This window comes from Oncorhynchus gorbuscha, linkage group LG10 (assembly GCF_021184085.1).
Source record: "Oncorhynchus gorbuscha isolate QuinsamMale2020 ecotype Even-year linkage group LG10, OgorEven_v1.0, whole genome shotgun sequence".
Classification (NCBI taxonomy): domain Eukaryota; kingdom Metazoa; phylum Chordata; class Actinopteri; order Salmoniformes; family Salmonidae; genus Oncorhynchus; species Oncorhynchus gorbuscha.
This window is the reverse complement of record NC_060182.1, coordinates 43677357-43700632: the sequence shown is the minus strand read 5'-3', so window position 1 is coordinate 43700632 and position 23276 is coordinate 43677357. Positions and strand designations below refer to the sequence as shown.

Sequence of the window (23276 nt, the reverse complement as noted above, 5' to 3'; positions counted from 1 at the left end):
GTTGTTGTCACCTGGATTTTCAATTGAAAGCAGTTGAAGCTCAATTTGATTTAGAAGGATACAAAGATCAGAGAAGGAGGGATGGGGGGAGGGGTTTGATAAAGGCATGGGAAAGTGAAATCTTGGCCACTGCTTTAATGCATCCTTCCTTCTTCCCTCCCTTTCTTGAAGTAATCACTGATCTGACATGGATCAGGGATCTGTCTGGATGATGGAAGGTAAATAGTGGAACCTTTGTTTCCCCAATCCAGTCACGTTAGATCAACGATTACTCCAAGGAAAGGAGGAAGAAAGGAATCATTCCCTTCCTCCTGCCTCCAATCCTTCGGTTTAAGGTATAGGACAGCCGTACAGTGGTTTGTGTTCAGTCAGTATACAGTACTGTGTAAAGTATAGGACAGTACAGTGTTCTTGTTTACAGTATACAGTACAGTGCAAGGAATAAGACATTATGTTGGTCTTGTCTATGAGGTATATGAGTACAGGCAGTCTGTTGTACTGTACTGGAGCCGCTATGTTCTCAGCTCTTCTTCTGTGATGAATTACACTTTTGACAGCCGAGAATGTGACATTCTCATTTCCGGCCATTTTTATTTATTTCTGTTGCCTGGCATTTTGAAACTGCCCAGAATACAGAATTATAAAAAAAATGTCCTTGGATTTGCTTCAAGGGCATCTGTCTCTGTCTCTGTCTATTTAGGGCAATAAGCTGTATTGTTCATCTTCATCTCCACCCAACAGTCTCAATAGCTAATTGCAAAATTAAGATTTTTACCTTTCACCATGCATTTGGTCTCGTCTGTCTTTAATATTATTTTGTTAAAAAAAAAAATATATATATATATATTCTAGCTATCAGGGAGGTATGACGAATTAACCAATAGCCAAATATTCTACGTAGAACTGAAGAACACATTTTTGACCAATTTCCTTCAAAAATAATTACCATAAATGTCCAGTTATGCTATCCATTGCCCATTGTAATCATGTCCATAAGTATCCATCCTAGATCTTCAGAGCACCAGTTGTTCTGAATTAAAGTTGTTTTGAATATTGTTATGGATGATACTGCAACTCTCATGTCATGAATGGTGTTATGAATGATTTACGCATACTCACTTCAAGTGAAGGGTTACGGGCTGTATGTAGCCCAGCGGCTAAGGAGTTGGACCTGTAACCGAAAATGGGCTGGTTTGAAAGCCCAGGACGGACTCTGGAAAAAAGGCGGGAAATTATGTGGCAACTGGAAGGCTACTATGTTTACATCCTGAAGACACTGCCTTACCGTTGGGCCCTTGAGCAAAGCCTTTAACATGCTCTTCATCCAGGGCGCTGCACTGTTTGTGTTTGGACCATTCTAGTTTGTTGGTGATGTGGACACCAAGGAACTTGAAGTTTTCAACCTGCTCCACTACAGCCCCGTCGATGAGAATGGCGGTGTGCTCAGTCCTCCTTTTCCTGTAGTCCATAATCATCTCCTTTGTCTTGAATACGTTGATGGAGAGGTTGCTATTCTGGCACCACCCGGCCAGGTCTCTGACCTCCTCCCTATAGGCTGTCTCGTTGTTGTCGGTGATCAGTTATACCACTGTGTCCTCTGCAAACTTAATGATGGTGTTGGAATCGTGCCTGACCATGCAGTCGTGGGTGAACAGGGAGTACAGGAGGGGACTGAGTACGAACCCCTGAGGATCAGCATGGCAGATGTGTGGCAAACCTACCCTCACCACCTGGGGACAGCCCGTCAGGAAGTCCATGATCTAGTTGCAGAGGGAGGTGTTTAGTCCCAGGATCCTTCGCTTATTGATGAGCTTTGAGGGCACTATGGTGTTGAACACTGAGCTGTAGTCAATGAATAGCATTCTCACGTAGGTGTTCCTTTTGTCCAGGTGGGAAAGGGCAGTGTGGAGTGCAATAGAGATTGCATCATCTGTGGATCTGTTTGAGTGGTATGCAAATTAAAGTGGGTCTAGGGTTTCTGGGATAATGGTGTTAATGTGAGCCATGACCAGCCTTTCAAAGCACTTTATGGCTACGGACGTGTGTGCTACGGGTCTGTAGTCATTTAGACAGGTTACCTTAGTGTTCTTGGCCACAGGGACTCAATCAGGGATAAGTTGAAAATGTCAGTGAAGACACCTGCCAGTTGGTCAGCACATGCCCGGAGCACACATCCTGGTAATCCGTCTGGCCCAGCGGTCTTGTGAATGTTGACCTGTTTAAAGGTCGTACTCACTTCGGCTACGGAGAGCATGATCGCACAGTCGTCCGAACAGCTGATGATCTCGTACATGACTTAGTGTTGCTTGCCTCGAAGCGAGCATAGAAGTGATTTATCCCATCTGACAGGCTTGTGTCACTGGGCAGCTTGCGGCTGTGGTTCTCTTTGTAGTCTGTAATAGTTTGCAGGCCCTGCCACATCTGACGAGCGTCGGAGCCGGTGTAGTACGATTCATTCTTAGTCCTGTATTGGCACTGCCTGTTTGATGGTTCGTCGGAGGTCATTGCAGAAATTCTTGTAAGCTTCTGGGTCCCGCACCTTGAAGGCGGCAGCTCAGTGCGAATGTTGCCTGTAATCCATGACTTCTGGTTGGGGTATAGTCACTGTGGGGATGATGACCTCGATGCACTTATTGATAAAGCCAGTGACTGATGTGGTGTTCTCCTTAATGCCATCGGAAGAATCCCAGAACATATTCCAGATTGTGTTAGCAAAACAGTCCTGTAGTTTAGCATCTGCTTCATGTGGCCACTTTTTTAGAGTCACTGGTGCTTCCCGCTTTAATTTTAAGCTTGTAAGCAGGAATCAGGAGGATAGAATTATGGTCAGATTTGGCAAATGGAGGGTGAGGGAGAGCTTTGTCGTCTCTGTGTGGGGAGTAAAGGTGATCTAGAATTGTTTTCCCTCTGGTTTCAGATTTAACATGCTGATAGAAATGAGGTAAAACTGATTTAAGTTTCCCTGCATTAAAGTCCCCGGCCACTAGGAGTGCCTCCTCTGGGTGAGTGGTTTGCTTATTTAATTATACAGCTGACTGAGTGCGGTCGTAGTGCCAGCATCCATCTGTGGTGGTAAATAAACAGCCACGAAAAATATAGATGAAACCTCTCTTGGCAAATAGTGTGGTCTACAGCTTATCATGAGATACTCTACTTCTGGTGAGCAAAATCTAGCGACTTCCTTAGATTTCGTGCACCAGCTGTTGTTTACAAATATACACAGACCGCCCACCCTCGTTTTACTGGAGTGTGCTGTTCTATCTAGCCGGTGCAGTGTTTATCCTGCCAGCTGAATGTTATCCATGTCGTCATTCAGCCACGATTCAGTGAAACATAAGATATTACAGTTGTTGATGTCCCAGTGGTAGGATATTCGTGGTCAACCTTGTGTAATTTATAGTCCAATGATTGTACGTTGGTAAGTAATACTGATGGTAAGGGCAGATTTCCCACTTGCCGTCGGCGGAACCTTACAAGGCACCCCGCCCTGTGTCCTCTTTGCCTGCGTCACTTTCTCTTACCAATGATGGAGAGTTTGGCTTTGTCGGGTGTCTGAAGTACATCCTGTGCATCCTGCTTGTTGAAGAAAAAAGCTTTGTCTAATCCGAGGTGAGTGATCGCTGTCCTGATATCCAGAAGCTCTTTTTTTGCCAAAAGATACGATGGCAGAAACATTATGTACAACATAAGTTACAAATAACCGAAACCCCCCCACATAATAGCACAATTGGCCATTTCTTCCGGTGCAATCTTTGCTTTATGGGCATTAATATGGAGTTGATCTCCCCTATGCTGCTGTAACAGACTCCACTCTTCTGGGAAGGCTTTCTACTAGATGTTTGAACATTGCTGCGGGGACTTGCTTCCATTCAGCCACAAGAGCATTAGTGTGGTTGGGCACTGATGTTGGGCGATTAGGCCTGGCTCACAGTCGGTGTTCCATTTCATCCCCCAGGTGTTCTATGGGGTTGAGGTCAGGGCTCTGTGCAGGCCAGTCAAGTTCTTTCACATCGACAAACCATTTCTGTATGGACCTCGCTTTGTGCACGGGGCATTGTCATGCGGAAACAGGAAAGGGCCTTCCACAGACTGTTGCCACAAAGTTGGAAGCACAGAATTGTCTAGAATGTCATTGTATGCTGTAGCGTTAAGATTTCCCTTCATTGGAACTAAGGGGCCTAGCCCAAACCATGAAATCAGCCCCAGACCATTATTCCTCCTCCACCAAACTTTCTAGTTGGCACTATGCATTGGGGCAGGTAGCGTTCTCCTGTTATCCGCCAAACTCATATTCATCTGTTGGACTGCCAGATGGTGAAGCGTGATTCATCACAACGCTGCTCGTGAATCCAATGGCAGCAAGCTTTACAATGCTCCAACTAACGCTTGGCATAGCGCATGGTTATCTTAGGCTTGTGTGCAGCTGCTCAGCCATGGAAATCCATTTTATGAACCTTCTGATGAACAGTTCTTCTGCTGACGTTGCTTCCAGAGTCAATTTTGAACTCGGTAGTGAGTGTTGCAACCGAGGACAGACGATTTTTATGCGAACTGACTTGTTGGATAGGTGGCATCCTATGACGGTGCCACTTTGAATGTCACTGAGCTCTTCAGAACAGGCCATTTTACTACCAATGTTTGTCGATGTTATACAACGGATGTGGATGAAATAGCCGAATCCACTAATTTGAAGGGATGTCCATATACTTTTGGCTGTGATGTGTATCTATACACACTGAGTGTACAAACCATTAGGAATACCTTCTTAAAGTTTGTTGTCTTGCCCATTCCCCCTCTGAATGGCACACATACACATTCCATGTCTCAATTGTCTCAAGGCTTAAAAATCCTTCTTTAACCTGTCTCCTCCCCTTCATCTGCACTGATTGACGTGGATTTAATAAGTGACATCAATGAAGGATAATAGGTTTCACCTGGATTCACCTGGTCATTCTATGTTATTGAAAGAGCAGGTGTTCTTAATGTCATCCCATGTATTTTGCATCTGGAAAGTATTCAGACACTTTGACTTTTTCCACATTTTGTTACGTTACAGCCTTTTTCTAAAAATGGATTGAAACTGTTTTTTCCCCTCATCAATCTACACATAATACCCATATAATGACAAAAAAACAGGTTATTAGAAATGTTAGCAAATGTATTAAAACAACAACTGAAATATTAGTCAGACCCTTTACTCCATACTTTGTTGAAGTACCTTTGGCAGCGATTACAGCCTCGAGTCTTCTTGGATATGACGCTACAAGCTTGGCACACCTGTATTTGGGGAGTTTTACCCATTCTTCTCTACAAATCCTCTCAAACACTGGATGGGTCCAGGCTCTGGCTGGGACATTCAAGGACATTCAGAGACTTGTCCCGAAGCCACTCCTGCGTTGTCTTGGCTGTGTGCTTAGGGTCGTTTTCCTGTTGGAAGGTGAACCTTTGCCCCAGACTGAGGTCCTGAGTGCTCTGGAGCAGGTTTTCATCAAGGATCTCCCTGTACTTTGCTCTGTTCATCTTTCCCTCGATCCTGACTAGTGTCCCAGTCCCTGCAGCAGAAAAACATCCCGACAGCATGATGCTGCTACCGCCATGCTTTACCATAGGGATGGTGCCAAGTTTCCTCCAGACATGATGCTTGGCATTCAGGCCAAAAAGTTATATCTTGGTTTCATCAGACCAGAGAATCTTGATTCTCCTGGTTTGTCATTTAGGTGCCTTTTGGCAAGCTCCAAGAGGTCTGTCATATGCCTTATACTGAGGAGTGGCTTCCAACTGTACCAGAAAGGCCTGATCAGTGGAGTGCTGCAGAGATGGTTTTCCTTCTGGAAGGTTCTCCCATCTCCACAACAGAATTCTGGAGCTCTGTCGGAATGACCATTGGGTTCTTGGTCACCTCCCTGACCAAGGCCCTTCTCCCCCGATTGCTCAGTTTGGCTGGGCGGTCAGCTGTAGGAAGAGTATTGGTGGTTCCAAATTTCTTCCAATTAAGAATGATGGAGGCCACTGTGTTCTTGGGAACATTCAGTGCTGCAGAAATGTTTTGGTGCCCTTTCCCAGATCCTGTCTCGGAGCTCTATGGACAATTCCTTCGACCTCATGCCTTGGTTTTTGCTCTGACATGCAATGTCAACTGTTGGACCTTATATAGACTGGTGTGTGCCTTTCCAAATCATGTCTAATCAATTTAATTTATCACATGGGGGCACCAATCAAGTTGTAGAAACATCTCAAGGATGATCAATGGAAAGAGGATGCACATGAGCTCAATGATTGGGAGTCCCATAGGGTGGTGCACAATTGGCCCAGCGTCGTCCGGGCCATCATTGTAAATAAGAATTTGTTCTTAACTGACTTGCCTAGTTAAATTATGGTTACACACACACACACACACACACACACACACACACACACACACACACACACACACACACACACACACACACACACACACACACACACACACACACACACACACACACACACACACACACACACACACACACACACACACACACCACCACCACCACACACGCACACACACACACACCGCACTGACCCAAAAAGTTATTTTGTTGGCATTTACGCATGTCCCCATATTTCTTGTTTCGTTGTTCATTTGTTTCAGTGGTTTCATTCTCCACCAGGATTTCTATGGAACTCCATTTGGGTCAAATAATGTCAAATGTCAAATAATGTCAAATGTCAAATAATACTACTTGACGTGTCAAATAAGCTTGATGATCAATCAGGACCTGAATATGACTGCACGTCACATAATAATTTAATGCGTTCATACATTTTTTACGTAGTTATTACACATTGATTACACTATCACTCGTATTTCATATATCACAACGATTCATAGATACGTATGCTATGATGCTGGTAAAGTTGTCTCGCGCACCTACATTGCTGGTCAGAAAACAAAGCTAGCTAGCTCATGGATGCAAACAATGTTCTTCCCCAAAAACATAGCAAAACGACATAATCTGTTTCAGTAGCTATAGCTAGCTAGCTAACTATATAATCTAAAATAACCCTAATTTATAAGACAGTTATTATATTTTTAATGGTGGTTGTACACATCTATAAATATATGCCATTTAGCAGACGCTTTTATCCAAAGCGACTTACAGTCATGTGTGCATACATTCTATGTATGGGTGGTCCCGGGAATCGGACCCACTACCCTGGCGTTACAAGCGCCAAGCTCTACCAACTGAGCTACAGAAGGACCACAAGAACATGTGAAGTTCTTATATTTTGATGGAAAACCGCAAATTCCACTATTGTGCCTAATCTTTATTGTGGCTAGCTTCACAACACATAACCCGGTCCGATCGAGCCTCACTTGCCAGATGAAGCTAGCTGGCTGCTTATAACATTAGCTTTGGGCAACAAGGTTAAGTACCTGGCTAGCTATTTATTTTCATGAACTGAAGTTCAATTTCAATAGGCGAACAACAAGTGGCAACCTAGCTAGTACTTACTCACAATGATTCCTAAATCATTGCTAAGAATAATGAAAATGACTGCAGTTTCTACTGGTCATTGTTTTCAGGCTGGTTGTATTAGTGCTAGCTAGGTAACAAGCCAAAGCTAGCCAAAGCTAAAAGTTAAGGTCGAACAAATGATGCTTTATTACCAACGCGGTATTATAAACACATTGTTTGTGGCGGGTGTTTTCTTGTTTGCAGACTTTTGTACAGCTTTGACAGTGCTACTGTAGCTTATTAGACACGCCAAGACCCAAACGGCGTTCCATAGTATGTATGTCATGAAGCTAATAGCATTGACGCTAATACTGGGTAAATCCGGTAGGGCAACATCTGAAAAATAGCGCACTTGGTAGTGTGTACCGGTGCTCGACCAGTCGGTGAAAGCCAACATCACCCACGACAGAGAATGATTGATTGTCAAGGGGAATGAATTCTATTATCATGGCCTTTGAGTTGTCTGCCTGAAATTGTTTTACTCTTTCAAATGACTGTTCGACTTGTTGACTGCTCAATCCACACAGCAGACATTGTACGCTAGGTTAAGAATGCTGTGTTGCACGTGTGCTTTGATGTCGGCTTTTAACATCGGCGTTAAACTAGACATCGGGCCGATACCGATGTTGGCATTTTTAGCTAATATCGTCCGATTCCGATATGTTCACCGATATATTATGCATTCCTAGCTGTAGCATAACAAAATGTATAAAAAGTCAAGGGTTCTGAATACTGTTTGTATTTATATCCATTTTAGAATCAACTGTCAATTAAAATGCTGCAATGCTGTCCTTATGGAATTTTAATCCATTATGATGTATTCACTGGAAGCAATCAATGGTGCATCAGGGCTTAAGTGTTATTTACCCCACAACCCTGGTCTTGGGGCTTACTGTGTGCTTGTTATTTACAACCCCCCTCGACATACACACATGCCAACATGCGCGTACACACATACACACACACACACTCGCACACACATGCATACACAGGCACACGTACACACACGTGGGTGCACACACACAACACACGCATGCACACCCACAAACCATTTATTTAATAGAATTGCACCAACATTTTGAGTTCTTTTTAATTTGACCTTTATTTAACTAGGCAAGTCAGTTAAGAACAAATTCTTATTTTCAATGACGGCCTAGGAACAGTGGGTTAACTGCCTTGTTCAGGGGCAGAACAACAGATTTTTACTTTGTCAGTTTATGAGTGTATGGTGCAATGGGTGTTGCAGTGTTAAAATGATGGAGAGTGCCAGTTAATTTCTCTAGTATAGAAATGATGTCTTTCTACAATGGAGGAAATAAGGACATACGAATGTAGTATGATGTGGAAATGGAAGGGTTCTGTTCCATTGGCTCCAATGGAAAGTGAACCATTTGTGAGAGTGTGTTTACGTGCACATTTCTATGTTTGTATGTGGGTAGACCTCATCTCACTCTCATTTTCCTTTGATTTCCAGGCGTACAAGAGGAAAACCGAAGCAGCCAAGAAAGAGTACCTGAAAGCCCTCGCCACGTACAGAGCCAGTCTCGTTTCCAAGGTAACGCTTATGACACGCCAGGCTTGCTTAAAGTGATGATGGATTGGATGAAAAATCGCAGCTAATGGTGGGGGAGGGGCTAACGGAGAGTGGAGGTAGGGTGATGCAACAAGACTATAACATACGAGGGACGCAATACCTTATTTCCATAGGTTGGGGGTTGGAGTTGGAGTTGGGGTTGGGGGTCGGTGTTGGGACAGTTGTTCCGAAAGAGGGAATGTCATACTTTTCCCTCCTGTATGCCAAAGAGCTATTCAGTAAAGAAGCTTGGTTAGAAAGGGCATATTTTGATGTTATTGGTTGTAGGGCCTGTATGTATGCCCTCTATTTGTATACAATATATTAAGCATTTCAACAAGTGAAATCAACACCTGTTGTATTCGGCGCATGTCACAAAACTACTTTATTTAATTTTATTTATATATATTTCATTGGGCCATTATCTGTATCTGTCTTCATAGGATATATCTTGTCTATGGCTATTCATACAAGACACATGCATGGAACTCTTGGTTTGTTGTTGTTATTGATGCACCCATTGTGTCTTCTGTTGCATTGCTTTGGAGTGCACATCCAATTCAACGCTACACATAATTGGGTTTTTGTAGAATTTTTTCAGTGTGACACCTTGCTGCTAATTTAGATATATGACATTCTCCTTTTTTCCTATGAGTGATGGCACACTATTTCTTACGCAGCAACATGGTGAGGAAGGAAGGAATGGTGGAATTGTGTTGTTTAGTGCCGGGTCGCGTTAACAGCCCACAATGTAGCGTCGGGGAGATTCCTTTTGTCATTCCATTTGTTCTTCTGGCAAACAGTCTCATTTTCCTGTGTGCGTGTGCGTGTATATGTGTGTATATGTATGTGTGTGCCCTCTCCATTCCCATCCATCTGTCAAGGTGTCCATTGATCATTATCCGGTGGCCCGGCAACAATTCATACAAATGGGCACCATTGCCCCTGTAATCAACACTGATAGGTTCAGATAAGCAATCTGACAGCTCATCATAGGGGTTGGGTGGGGGAGGGCGGAGCAAGGCGAGGGCTGCACCTGCTCTGAATGATGCACCCATGATATACATAAAGAGTCAATAAGTCTTCTGATATCTTTCAAAGATGTTATGTAATCTGTCACAAGACATCTATTGGCCCTTATGAGTACTTGGACCTTCTGGGTGTTTGTAATTATCTCTGGTCCTCTGTGTGGCCTCATTATCAAAATATATGAAATTATTAAATTAAATAAGATGATTACATTTTTGTTGTTGTTGACAAAGCCTAAAAATAAACCATCGACTAAGTGAATACCTTTTGGTGTTTAATATGAGGGTTTGGTAACACTTTACTTGACACGCAGCGTCATAACATGTTATGGCATGTCATTTACATTTACATTTACATTTAAGTCATTTAGCAGACGCTCTTATCCAGAGCGACTTACAAATTGGTGCATTCACCTTATGACATCCAGTGGAACAGTCACTTTACAATAGTGCATCTAAATCTTAAAGGGGGGGGAGAGGGATTACTTATCCTATCCTAGGTATTCCTTAAAGAGGTGGGGTTTCAGGTGTCTCCGGAAGGTGGTGATTGACTCCGCTGTCCTGGCGTCGTGAGGGAGTTTGTTCCACCATTGGGGGGCCAGAGCAGCGAACAGTTTTGACTGGGCTGAGCGGGAGCTGTACTTCCTCAGTGGTAGGGAGGCGAGCAGGCCAGAGGTGGATGAACGCAGTGCCCTTGTTTGGGTGTAGGGCCTGATCAGAGCCTGGAGGTACTGAGGTGCCGTTCCCCTCACAGCTCCGTAGGCAAGCACCATGGTCTTGTAGCGGATGCGAGCTTCAACTGGAAGCCAGTGGAGAGAGCGGAGGAGCGGGGTGACATGAGAGAACTTGGGAAGGTTGAACACCAGACGGGCTGCGGCGTTCTGGATGAGTTGTAGGGGTTTAATGGCACAGGCAGGGAGCCCAGCCAACAGCGAGTTGCAGTAATCCAGACGGGAGATGACAAGTGCCTGGATTAGGACCTGCGCCGCTTCCTGTGTGAGGCAGGGTCGTACTCTGCGGATGTTGTAGAGCATGAACCTACAGGAACGGGCCACCGCCTTGATGTTAGTTGAGAACGACAGGGTGTTGTCCAGGATCACGCCAAGGTTCTTAGCGCTCTGGGAGGAGGACACAATGGAGTTGTCAACCGTGATGGCGAGATCATGGAACGGGCAGTCCTTCCCCGGGAGGAAGAGCAGCTCCGTCTTGCCGAGGTTCAGCTTGAGGTGGTGATCCGTCATCCACACTGATATGTCTGCCAGACATGCAGAGATGCGATTCGCCACCTGGTCATCAGAAGGGGGAAAGGAGAAGATTAATTGTGTGTTGTCTGCATAGCAATGATAGGAGAGACCATGTGAGGTTATGACAGAGCCAAGTGACTTGGTGTATAGCTAGAATAGGAGAGGGCCTAGAACAGAGCCCTGGGGGACACCAGTGGTGAGAGCGCGTGGTGAGGAGACAGATTCTCGCCACGCCACCTGGTAGGAGCGACCTGTCAGGTAGGACGCAATCCAAGCGTGGGCCGCGCCGGAGATGCCCAACTAGGAGAGGGTGGAGAGGAGGATCTGATGGTTCACAGTATCGAAGGCAGCCGATAGATCTAGAAGGATGAGAGCAGAGGAGAGAGAGTTAGCTTTAGCGGTGCGGAGCGCCTCCGTGATACAGAGAAGAGCAGTCTCAGTTGAATGACTAGTCTTGAAACCTGACTGATTTGGATCAAGGTCATTCTGAGAGAGATAGCGGGAGAGCTGGCCAAGGACGGCACGTTCAAGAGTTTTGGAGAGAAAAGAAAGAAGGGATACTGGTCTGTAGTTGTTGACATCGGAGGGATCGAGTGTAGGTTTTTTCAGAAGGGGTGCAACTCTCGCTCTCTTGAAGACGGAAGGGACGTAGCCAGCGGTCAGGGATGAGTTGATGAGCGAGGTGAGGTAAGGGAGAAGGTCTCCGGAAATGGTCTGGAGAAGAGAGGAGGGGATAGGGTCAAGCGGGCAGGTTGTTGGGCGGCAAGACGCGAGATTTCATCTGGAGAGAGAGGGGAGAAAGAGGTCAGAGCACAGGGTAGGGCAGTGTGAGCAGAACCAGCGGTGTCGTTTGACTTAGCAAACGGATCGGATGTCGTCGACCTTCTTTTCAAAATGGTTGACGAAGTCATCTGCAGAGAGGGAGGAGAGGGGGTGAGGATTCAGGAGGGAGGAGAAGGTGGCAAAGAGCTTCCTAGGGTAGAGGCGGATGCTTGGAATTTAGAGTGGTAGAAAGTGGCTTTAGCAGCAGAGACAGAGGAGGAAAATGTAGAGAGGAGGGAGTGAAAGGATGCCAGGTCCGCAGCGAGGCGAGTTTTCCTTCATTTCCGCTCGGCTGCCCGGAGCCCTGTTCTGTGAGCTCGCAATGAGTCATCAAGCCACGGAGCGGGAGGGGAGGACCGAGCCGGCCTGGAGGATAGTGGACATAGAGAGTCAAAGGATGCAGAGAGGGAGGAGAGGAGGGTTGAGGAGGCAGAATCAGGAGATAGGTTGGAGAAGGTTTGAGCAGAGGGAAGAGATGATAGGATGGAAGAGGAGAGAGTAGCGGGGGAGAGAGAGCGAAGGTTGGGACGGCGCGATACCATCCGAGTAGGGGCAGTGTGGGAGGTGTTGGATGAGAGCGAGAGGGAAAAGGATACAAGGTAGTGGTCGGAGACTTGGAGGGGAGTTGCAATGAGGTTAGTGGAAGAACAGCATCTAGTAAAGATGAGGTCGAGCGTATTGCCTGCCTTGTGAGTAGGGGGGGAAGGTGAGAGGGTGAGGTCAAAAGAGGAGAGGAGTGGAAAGAAGGAGGCAGAGAGGAATGAAGGTAGACGTGGGGAGATTAAAGTCGCCCAGAACTGTGAGAGGTGAGCCGTCCTCAGGAAAGGAGCTTATCAAGGCATCAAGCTCATTGATGAACTCTCCGAGGGAACCTGGAGGGCGATAAAAGATAAGGATGTTAAGCTTGAAAGGGCTGGTAACTGTGACAGCATGGAATTCAAATGAGGCGATAGACAGATGGGTAAGGGGAGAAAGAGAGAATGACCACTTGGGAGAGATGAAGATCCCGGTGCCACCACCCCGCTGACCAGAAGCTCTCGGGGTGTGCGAGAACACGTGGGCGGACGAAGAGAGAGCAGTAGGAGTAGCAGTGTTGTCTGTGGTGATCCATGTTTCCGTCAGTGCCAAGAAGTCGAGGGACTGGAGGGAGGCATAGGCTGAGATGAACTCTGCCTTGTTGGCCACAGATCGGCAGTTCCAGAGGCTACCGGAGACCTGGAACTCCACGTGGGTCGTGCGCGCTGGGACCACCAGATTAGGGTGGCCGCGGCCACGCGGTGTGGAGCGTTTGTATGGTCTGTGCAGAGAGGAGAGAACAGGGATAGACAGACACATAGTTGACAGGCTACAGATGAGGCTACGCTAATGCAAAGGAGATTGGAATGATAAGTGGACTACACGTCTCAAATGTTCAGAAAGTTAAGCTTACGTAGCAAGACTCTTATTGACTAAAATGATACAGTACTGCTGAAGTAGGCTAGCTGGGAGTGGGTGCGTTGTTGACACTACACTAATCAAGTCGTTCCGTTGAGTGTAATAGTTTCGACAGTGCTGCTATTCGGGGGCTAGCTGGCTAGCTAGCAGTGTTGATTACGTTACGTTGCGTTAAAAGAACGACAATAGCTGGCTAGCTAACCTAGAAAATCGCTCTAGACTACACAATTATCTTTGATACAAAGACGGCTATGTAGCTAGCTATGTAGCTAGCTACGATCAAACAAATCACACCGTTGTACTGTAATGAAATGAAATGAAATGAAAATGTGATACTACCTGTGAATGCGACCGGGTTGTTGAGTTCTATTCAGAAGACGTTGGCTAGCTGTTATGTCATAACAGCTGACATAACTTGTCATACATAACCTGTCACAATATGGTCGTAATACTGTTATGACCAATATATTACACGTTGTGACATATATTCAGTGGTGTAAAGTACTTCAAAAATACTTTAAAGTACCACTTAAGTCGTTTTATTTGCGTATCTGTACTTTACTCAACTATTCATATTTTTGCAACTTTTACTTCACTAAATTCCAAATGAAAACAATGTAATTTTTACTCCATAGATTTCCCTGACACCCAAAGTACTCATTACATTTTCAATGCTAAGCAGGAAAGGAAATTGTCAAATGCACACACTTATCAAGAGAACATCCCTGGTCATCCCTACTGCCTCTGAACTGGCGGACTCACTAAACACACACGCTTCGTTTTTAAATGATGGTGTGTGCCGCTGGCTATCCGCAAATAAATAAAAAACAAGAACATGGTGGTGTCTGGTTTGCATAATATAACGAATTTGAAATTATTTATACTTTTACATTTGATACTTACATATATTTTATCAATTACATTTGCTTTTGATACTTAAGTATATTTATATGTACAGTTGAAGTCGGAAGTTTACATACACCGAATACATTTAAACTACATACATTTAAACTCAGTTTTTCACAATTCCTGACATTTAATCCTAGTAATAATTCCCTGTCTTAGGTCAGTTAGGATCACTACTTTATTTTAAGAATGTGAAATGTCAGAATAATAGTAGCGAGAATTATTTATTTCAGCTTTTATTTCTTTCATCACATTCCCAGTGGGTCAGAAGTTTACATACACTCAATTAGTATTTGGTAGCAATTGCCTTTTAAATTGTTTAACTTGGGTCAAACGTTTTGGGTAGCCATCCACAAGCTTCCCACAATAAATTGGGTGAATTTTGTCCCATTCCTCCTGACAGAGCTGGTGTAACTGAGTCAGGTTTGTAGGCCTCCTTGCTCGCACACACTTTTACAGTTCTGCCCACAAATTTTCTATAGGATTGAAGTTAGGGCTTTGTGATGGCCACTCCAATACCTTGACTTTGTTGTCCTTAAGCCATTTTGCCACAACTTTGGAAGTATGGTTAGGGTCATTGTCCAATTGGAAGACCCATTTGTGCCCAAGCTTTAACTTCCTGACTGATGTCTTGAGATGTTACTTCAATATCTCCACATCATGATGCCATCTATTTTGTGTGAAGTGCACCAGTCCCTCTTTGCAGCAAAGCACCCCTACAACATGATGCTGCCACCCCCATGCTTCACGGTTGGGATGGTGTTCTTTGGCTTGCAAGCCTCCCCCTTTTTCCACTAGACATAACATCAGATCTGTAAACAATTGTTGGTCAAATTACTTGTGTCATGCACAAAGTAGATGTCCTAACCGACTTGCCAAAACTATAGTTTGTTAAAACGAGTTTTAATGACTCCAACTCCCAACTTCAACTGTAATTATATATATATATATATATATATATATATATATATATATATATATATATATATATATATATATACTATATATATATACACACACACACAGTACCAGTCAAAAGTTTGGATACACCTACTCATTCCAGGGTTTTTCTTTATTTTGACTATTTTCTACATTGTAGAATAATAGTGCAGACATCAAAACTATGAAATAACACGGGATAATGTAGTACCAAAAAAAATGTTAAACAAATCAAAATATATTTGAGATTTGAGATTCTTCAAAGTAGTCGCCCTTTGCCTTGATGACAGCTTTACACATTCTTAGCATCCTCTCATCCAGGTTCATGAGGTAGTCACTGGAATGCAGTTCAATTAAGAGGTGTGCCTTGTTAAAAGTTATTTTGTGGAATTTCATTCATTCTTAATGCGTTTGAGCTGTGTTGTGTTGTGTTGTGTTGTGACAAGGTAGGGGTGGTATACAGAAGATAGCCATATTTGGTAAAAAAAAAAAAAAAACTATTCTGTATTATAGCAAGAACAGATCAAATAAATGATGTTTATAGTTATGTATAAAAAAAATATATATTTTAAATAACTTGCAGAAAATACACTTTATGTCACTGTCAAGAAGCATTATGACCACCATAATCATATAAACCAGATAGGCCAATTACTTACATAGCCTTATCAGTCAATGGGTTGTCTTGTCCTGCTCCTGACATCTGCTCCTGCGTTCATCCCGGTCATCAGCAATAGAGCATTGGGGGAGGTGCATGTCTGACTTCAATTTCTGTGCAATTACAATGATCATTTAATATGGTCAATATGATCCGTTTCAGAAAATGTTATATAACATACACATACTATTGACATGTAGGCTATGGTTTCATTTAATATTTTGCCTTGTGCGGTAGGTTTTGTGGGTTTTGACACTCTTACTGTATGTACTGTGTCATAACCAGCCATAAAATAATGCAATATATGTCACAACAGGTCTGAAAATGTGTGTCATTACAGTGTTATGACCATATTATCACAGGTTATGACAAGTTATACCAGCTGTGATGACATATTATGACATGGATATGACTGTAATGTAAAGTGTTACCGAGGAGGTAAGCATGAAATTAAAAAATAATATAAAAATTACACATTTATTTTACTATGTCAGTATGTATTTGTTGTAAAACTTTTGGCTTCAAACTAATAGTTGGAAGAGTTGCAGAGTTAATTGAAAATAATGCCATTGTTGATGAGATGCCCTTCTCATTAATTAGGCTATTTTCTCTTGAACCATATGGTCTATCTACTAGAAATGAATGGACAATATGGACACAGATATAACAAATGAATACTATATATATAATTACTTTTTATGAAGTTATTCAAGCATAAATTTACGAAAGTTCCGATAGATTGCCATAGATTTTCTGTTAATTACCAAAATTACTGAAGATTCCTGTAACTATGGTAAACCTTTAGCTTTGCAACCCTGTGCATCACACATGACCCAGCACTAGTTGGTCGCATTCATTTGGCACAACACGGAAATGGGTCATAATAGGGAGAGACTATCTGAACGTGTCCAAAAAGAAACACTTGTTTTCGTTCAACCTTTTGAAACATTTGCGTGTGTCCTTATGAATAAATCAAATCAAAGTGTATTCGTCACGTGCGCCGAATACAACAGGTGTAGACAGTGAAATGCTTACTTACAGGCTCTAACCAATAGTGCAAAAAAGGTATTGGGTGAACAATAGGTAGGTAAAGAAATAAAACAACAGTAAAAAGACAGGCTATATACAGCAGTGAGGCTACATACAGACACCGGTTAGTCAGGCTGATTGAGTTAGTATGTACATGTATATATAGTTAAAGTGACTATGCATATATGATGAACAGATAGTAGCATTAGCGTAAAAGGTGGGTTGGCGGGACACAATGCAGATAGCTCGGTTAGCCAATGTGCGGGAGCACTGGTTGGTCGGCCCAATTGAGGTCGTATGTACATGAATGTATAGTTAAAGTGACTATGTGTAAGGGTTTTCCTGTGGTGAAGTAGAGGCGGACCAAAATGCAGCGTGGTGGTTATTCATGTTTAATTTATAAAGACACTATACATGAATAAACTAACAAAAACAATAAACGTGCGAAAACCTAAACAGCCCTATCTGGTGCAAACACAGAGACAGGAACAATCACCCACAAAACCCAACACAAAACAGGCTACCTAAATATGATTCCCAATCAGAGACAATGACTAACACCTGCCTCTGACTGAGAACCATATCAGGTCAAACATAGAAATAGACAAACCAGACACACAACATAGAATACCCACCCAGCTCACATCCTGACCAACACTAAAACAAGGAAAACACATACGAACGATGGTCAGAACGTGACACTATGCATATATGATAAATAGAGAGTAGCAGCAGCATAAAAAGAGGGGTTGGGGGGGGCACAATGCAAATAGTCCAGGTAGCCATTTGATTACCTGTTCAGGAGTCTTATGGCTTGGGAGTAAAAACTGTTGAGAAGCCTTTTTGTCCTAGACATGGCACTCCACTTGCCATGCGGTAGTAGAGAGAACCGTCTATGAATGTGGTGGCTGGGTGGGGTCTTTGACCAGTTTTAGTGCCTATCTCTGACACCACCTGGACCCTGAGTAGGATCCTGAATAACACTTGAATGGTGCTGTAGGGCCTTTTTCATGTATCAGAGATTAGTTTGGGGGGGGGGGGGTCAACAGGGGGGTCAACAGTATATGAAATCGCAATAAAAATGTGAGAGTTTTTACACCTTTTACAAAATATCCTAACCTTCCTACTTCCTACATCCTCTTTGTTTTGTATTTCTCCTCTCCAGCCCTACAATGACCCTGTCGAACCAAAAAGCTCCCAAAGCAGCCAGCCCTCACACATGCTGCCCCCCAAGCAGCCCCTGTACAGTGTGCCCCCGCAGGCCTCCTCCCCCTACAGTCTGGGCCCCGGCTCCTTCCCCTTGTCGGACCTGCAGAGCTTCGCCGGTCCGCCCCACCACGCCCTGGCCCGGACCCTCAGCCAATCCCAGATGCTGCCGCCCAGCATGAGTGCCTCACCCCCCTCCCCCTTCCAGATCAGCCCACCCCTCCACCCCTCCCAGCTCGCCCTGCACCAGAGTTCCCTGCGCATGCAGCAGGTTCAGTCGCACTCAATGGGGCTCCAGGGGTCTCTGCACTCACCTCCTCTCAGCCAACAGGTTAGTCCAATCTCTGTTCTCCAGCATTCAGCCCTGCTTGGCCATTCAGAGTTGTGGGGAAACAAGTTGAGCATTGACCCTATTGCCTGCAGTAGACGTGAACGTCATGCTACTGGGAAGCCCACCAACCAAATTGGAGCATTTGAAGTGGTAGCATTTTTTAACAGAGCACTCCTCTGTCTTCTCTTCTGCTCCAGGGTTTCTCTCACATTCAGGATTACCAGAACAGTGTGGGGGGGTCCCAGTCCCCGGGGGCGCCCAACCCAGGGCATGGACAGAACCCAGACTGGGACGGCGAGTACTGCAACCGGGACTGTGGGCCCAACCATTGCAGGTGAGCATGCCCTGATACCCCAATGGAACGAGTAACAGTCTTATCAACATTCCTTTGTCAGAGTGAGGTTGAGGGTGTCTTAAAATGGACACTGTGCTGTTTATTCAAAAGCCACAGTAGTGAAATAACACTTTTCCCTACACTGTGAGAAAGTGTGACTCACAGTTGCTATTCTGATGAAATCAACAATATGTTTTACCGCTTTGGTGCAATATTCACAAGTTTATAGTAACTCTTAGTGCAAAACTCAAAACAGATCATCAAAAAGGCATTTGTTTCAAAACTCTAAGCACCAAAACATCATAAACCCACTTTTTCACCAAACGTACTCAGTGTTTCACATACACGTTTCATGTTGCATTACATTTTTTTATATAAAGTAATTGCCTTTCACAATGCAATACTCACAGTACTCTTGTTATGATTCTCTCATCTTTTGTTAAAAGTAATTTTACCAATACTAAATCCGACTTAATTGATGATCACTTAAACATTTGGTAAACCTAGAGATTTGACATGTAAACTGGTTTGTCTACTACAGATTTTTGAGAACTACATAATGAACATTTATGTCTGTAAAGTAGAAACGTAGAAAGTTGTATATACTCGATTGCACTACTATGATGATGACTATTCTGATTTTACTTCACAGTACATTTTTTGTCATCTGATATTGACAAAATCAGAGATGTATTGTATGTAGCGAATCAATTCAAAGTTTAATGGTTGTGTATACATATTAGCAGATGTTAGCAGGTGCAGCTAAATGCTTGTGTTTGTATCTCCTACAGTGCAGTAATACAATATCAATACAATACGCAAATAATCCATAACATCCAAAACAGTTAACATGAATCCAAAATGAAGTTCCTTTACTAAAATTGCATTGGCCATTACAGTACTGTAATACCATAATATACTGTATACCATTTGCGTAGCAGACACTGTTGTCCAATGTGACAACAGTTCACGCAGTGGGGTATGTGACCCCAGTGGAAATCGAACTCAAAACTCTGGTGTTGCTTGGCCATGTGCTTATGAACTGAGCCATGTACAGGAACACTATAATACTTATGTACAATACAATACTTTAAAATACAGTACATGATGGAAGATGTATGATTGCCATCCCCATGAGCGTAACACCCTCCTTCGGGCCATGGATGAGGCATGCAATAATTTGTTTAGCTCCTACAGTGCAGTAATACAATATCAATACAATACACAAATAATCCATAAAGTCCAAAACAGTAAACATGTATCCAAAATGAAGTTACTTGATGGGTTGGGGGGGTTCACACTGCTTTAGAAGGCCAGCATCCAGGAATCGCCTCTTCACTGTCGATGTTGAGACTGGTGTTTTGCGGGTACTATTTAATTAAGCTGCCAGTTGAGGACTTGTGAGGCGTCTGTTTTTCAAACTAGACACTAATGTACTTGTCCTCTTACTCAGTTACCCACTCCTCTTTCTATTCTGGTTAGAGCCAGTTTGCTCTGTTGTACGAGATCTTCAGTTTCTTGGCAATTTCTCGCATGGAATAACCTTCATTTCTCAGAACAAGAATTGACTGATGAGTTTCAGAAAAAATGGTATTTGTTTCTGGCCATTTTGAGCCTGTAATCGAACTCACAAATGCTGATGCTCCAGATACTCAACTAGTCTAAAGAAGGCCAGTTTTATTGCTTCTTTAATCAGAACAACAGTTTTCAGCTTTGCTACCTCAATTGCAGAAGGGTTTTCTAATGACTAATTAGCCTTTTAACATTATAAACTTGGATTAGCTAACACAACGTGTCATTGGAACACAGGAGTGATGGTTTCTGATAATGGGCCTCTGTAGATATTCCAGCTACTATTGTCATTTACAACATTAACAATGTCTACACTGTATTTCTGATCAATTTGATGTTATTTTAATGGACAATAAAATGTACTTTTCTTTAAAAACAAGGATATTTCTAAGTGACCCAAACTTTTGAACGAAATATTACATTTTTTTGCTGTTGGATTAACTGGTTGTTAAAATAACTCAATTGAGAAGGTATCATTATGTTGTGTTTGGTTGATTAAACCAATTTATTCATTATATTTCAGAATAAACATATTTTGGATCAATGGTTGTGTCGTGAAAGATGTCTACAGACAAATTCATTCCCAATGAAAGGTTTTAAATGTAAGACTGACTGCGTTACAAGTGTTACCAGTTGGGAGTTGTGTACTACTTTGAAAATTCACAACATACTTCTGAAAAAAAAGTGGCTCCGTATTTGACTTAATAATTACATCACTGACCGGCAACAGTTTGTCCTACTGAAAAACCACTGGTGAGGGTGTGTGGATGTCACACAAGGTGTCCTTCAGGAGTCAATATTGAATCCACTCCTCTTCACAATTTACCTCCCACCTTTGGACAAGATCATGCAACATCACTGTGCTCATTCACTTCCACCTCTATGCATCCACTGCTATGTTCATTCACTTAAACTGCTATGCTATGCTTCCACTGCTATGCACTGCTCTCCTTCTCTGCCAAATAAATAGTACTGAATAGAATATATATATATATGTTTTTTTGAGTGGCATTCAATTCATTGGATTTTGACGCCATCTTCTCTTCATCAGCAGTGGCATGGGAGCTCGGGACAAGCCTCTCTACCTCACTTGAAGCTGACGGACCTCCAAAAGTCAAGACTCCAGGGAGTTTACAAATGTTCATTAACAACAACGTCAATGTATCTTTCTCCTCCTTGTTTTTTTCTGAAGGATTTTTAAAATCCCAAAGACTGCTACTACTTCACATATTTGCCAAGCACTTAGACTGGACAGGAGCCTTGCTTCTTTTTTCCATGAATGTTCCATTTTGTGGGGGGTTAAGCTTCAAGCTCACGTCAACATACTGTACACGAAGACTAAAAACGTCTTCTGCCTTTGTTTTGACATTTTCAAAGTGTTTAATTTTTCTCCTGTTTTGCTTTTCCTTTCGTCTTACTCAGTTTTGCCATGTACTGCCCAACAATACTGTAAGCATATTCATTGTAGGGGTCTAGGTTCAGATTCAGGACCCTAGAACCTAGTCACCTCACTAAGGGAGGATACAACTATTTCAGCAAAGACAGACACCCCGTAAAATAAAGCAAAAACACAAAGTGAAATTAGAAAAAGACAACATCCTTACGTCATCCCAGCTCCAAATAAGAGCTTCCCCCTTTTTTTTCAAAGTGATTGTAAATATCTACCAAGATGGAACCTGCCCCCCAAAGCCTAGATGTGTGTATCTAACCACAATCCCTTGCTTTTTTATTTTATTTATTTTTTTACATTATTTTGTTTGGTTATGTGATTTTTGTGCGTGCTGGATTCAGTGAGGGAATACACACACTAAATCTTGTGTTAAAGCTCTGTTCACTGGTCTTGCTTCTTTCTAGCCTGTCCTCAGGATGCGACTGGACCGAAGAGGTCAATGGTGAAACCTCTTCCTTAGTTTAAACCTCTCCTGGTCCAGCGGACGACCCCCCCCACTCCCCAGCACCACTTGTATAGGTGAAATAAATACAATGTTGCTAAATGTGAAATATTACTAAAGATAAAAGCATAACAGTGGGTTTTAAAGTTTTTGACTAGTTTTATTAGGTGTTTTAGAAATTGTGCTGAATTCATCTTTACACTTTTTTGTGAAAAAATGTCATTCTTAAAAAAAATGTTTTTCACTTGTAGCACAATTTAAGTTTATAAGGAATGGTCACTGGTAGATATTTCATTTGTGTACAAACCTGCGAAATGTACTTTTAATTGTAAAGCCAGCAATGAAAGAACCCATTTAGTTTTGTTGAATAACATGTTTATGGACGCAATATGGTCATTCTATTTAATTCGATTGACTGGTTTCACATATTTATGAATGATATGAAGTAACGTTTTGGCTTGTTTTCATCAGGGTGCATTATTATTATTATTATTATTATAATTAAATTCCATGGTAATTTGAATAATTATTATTTGTACATCACCTTCTTGCTGGTGCATTGGCTTTTTGCCAGCATTTGGTTCATTTTGTGTGGCGATGCTTTTTTTTGTTTTCTTTTGTCAGTAATAAAATGTAAGTGGAAAATAAACTCTCTGTCTCTGTTTATTTTGACTTGTTCTTAGGGGGTTTATCACGTTTATATGGTGAGGCTAGCGAGTGGATGGCTACTTCCTCTCAAGGCTTGGCTGCCTCACGTCGAAATTCTTCACCCTGATTGAAAACTGCATTTACACACTTTATCTCAAGAA

At 42.8% G+C, this 23276-nt stretch overlaps 1 protein-coding gene across 1 annotated transcript in view; it reads left to right on the top strand.

Moving 5' to 3' along the window:
* Window positions 1–23110, top strand: part of LOC124046159 (TOX high mobility group box family member 2-like) — a 141220-nt gene extending 118110 nt beyond the window's left edge. The window contains 4 exon segments of the mRNA XM_046366232.1: window positions 8974–9054; window positions 18298–18669; window positions 18867–19003; window positions 21627–23110. Of these exon segments, the coding sequence (XP_046222188.1) occupies window positions 8974–9054; window positions 18298–18669; window positions 18867–19003; window positions 21627–21669 (633 nt within the window). The 3' untranslated portion in view covers window positions 21670–23110.
* Window positions 23111–23276: the final 166 nt, after the last annotated feature.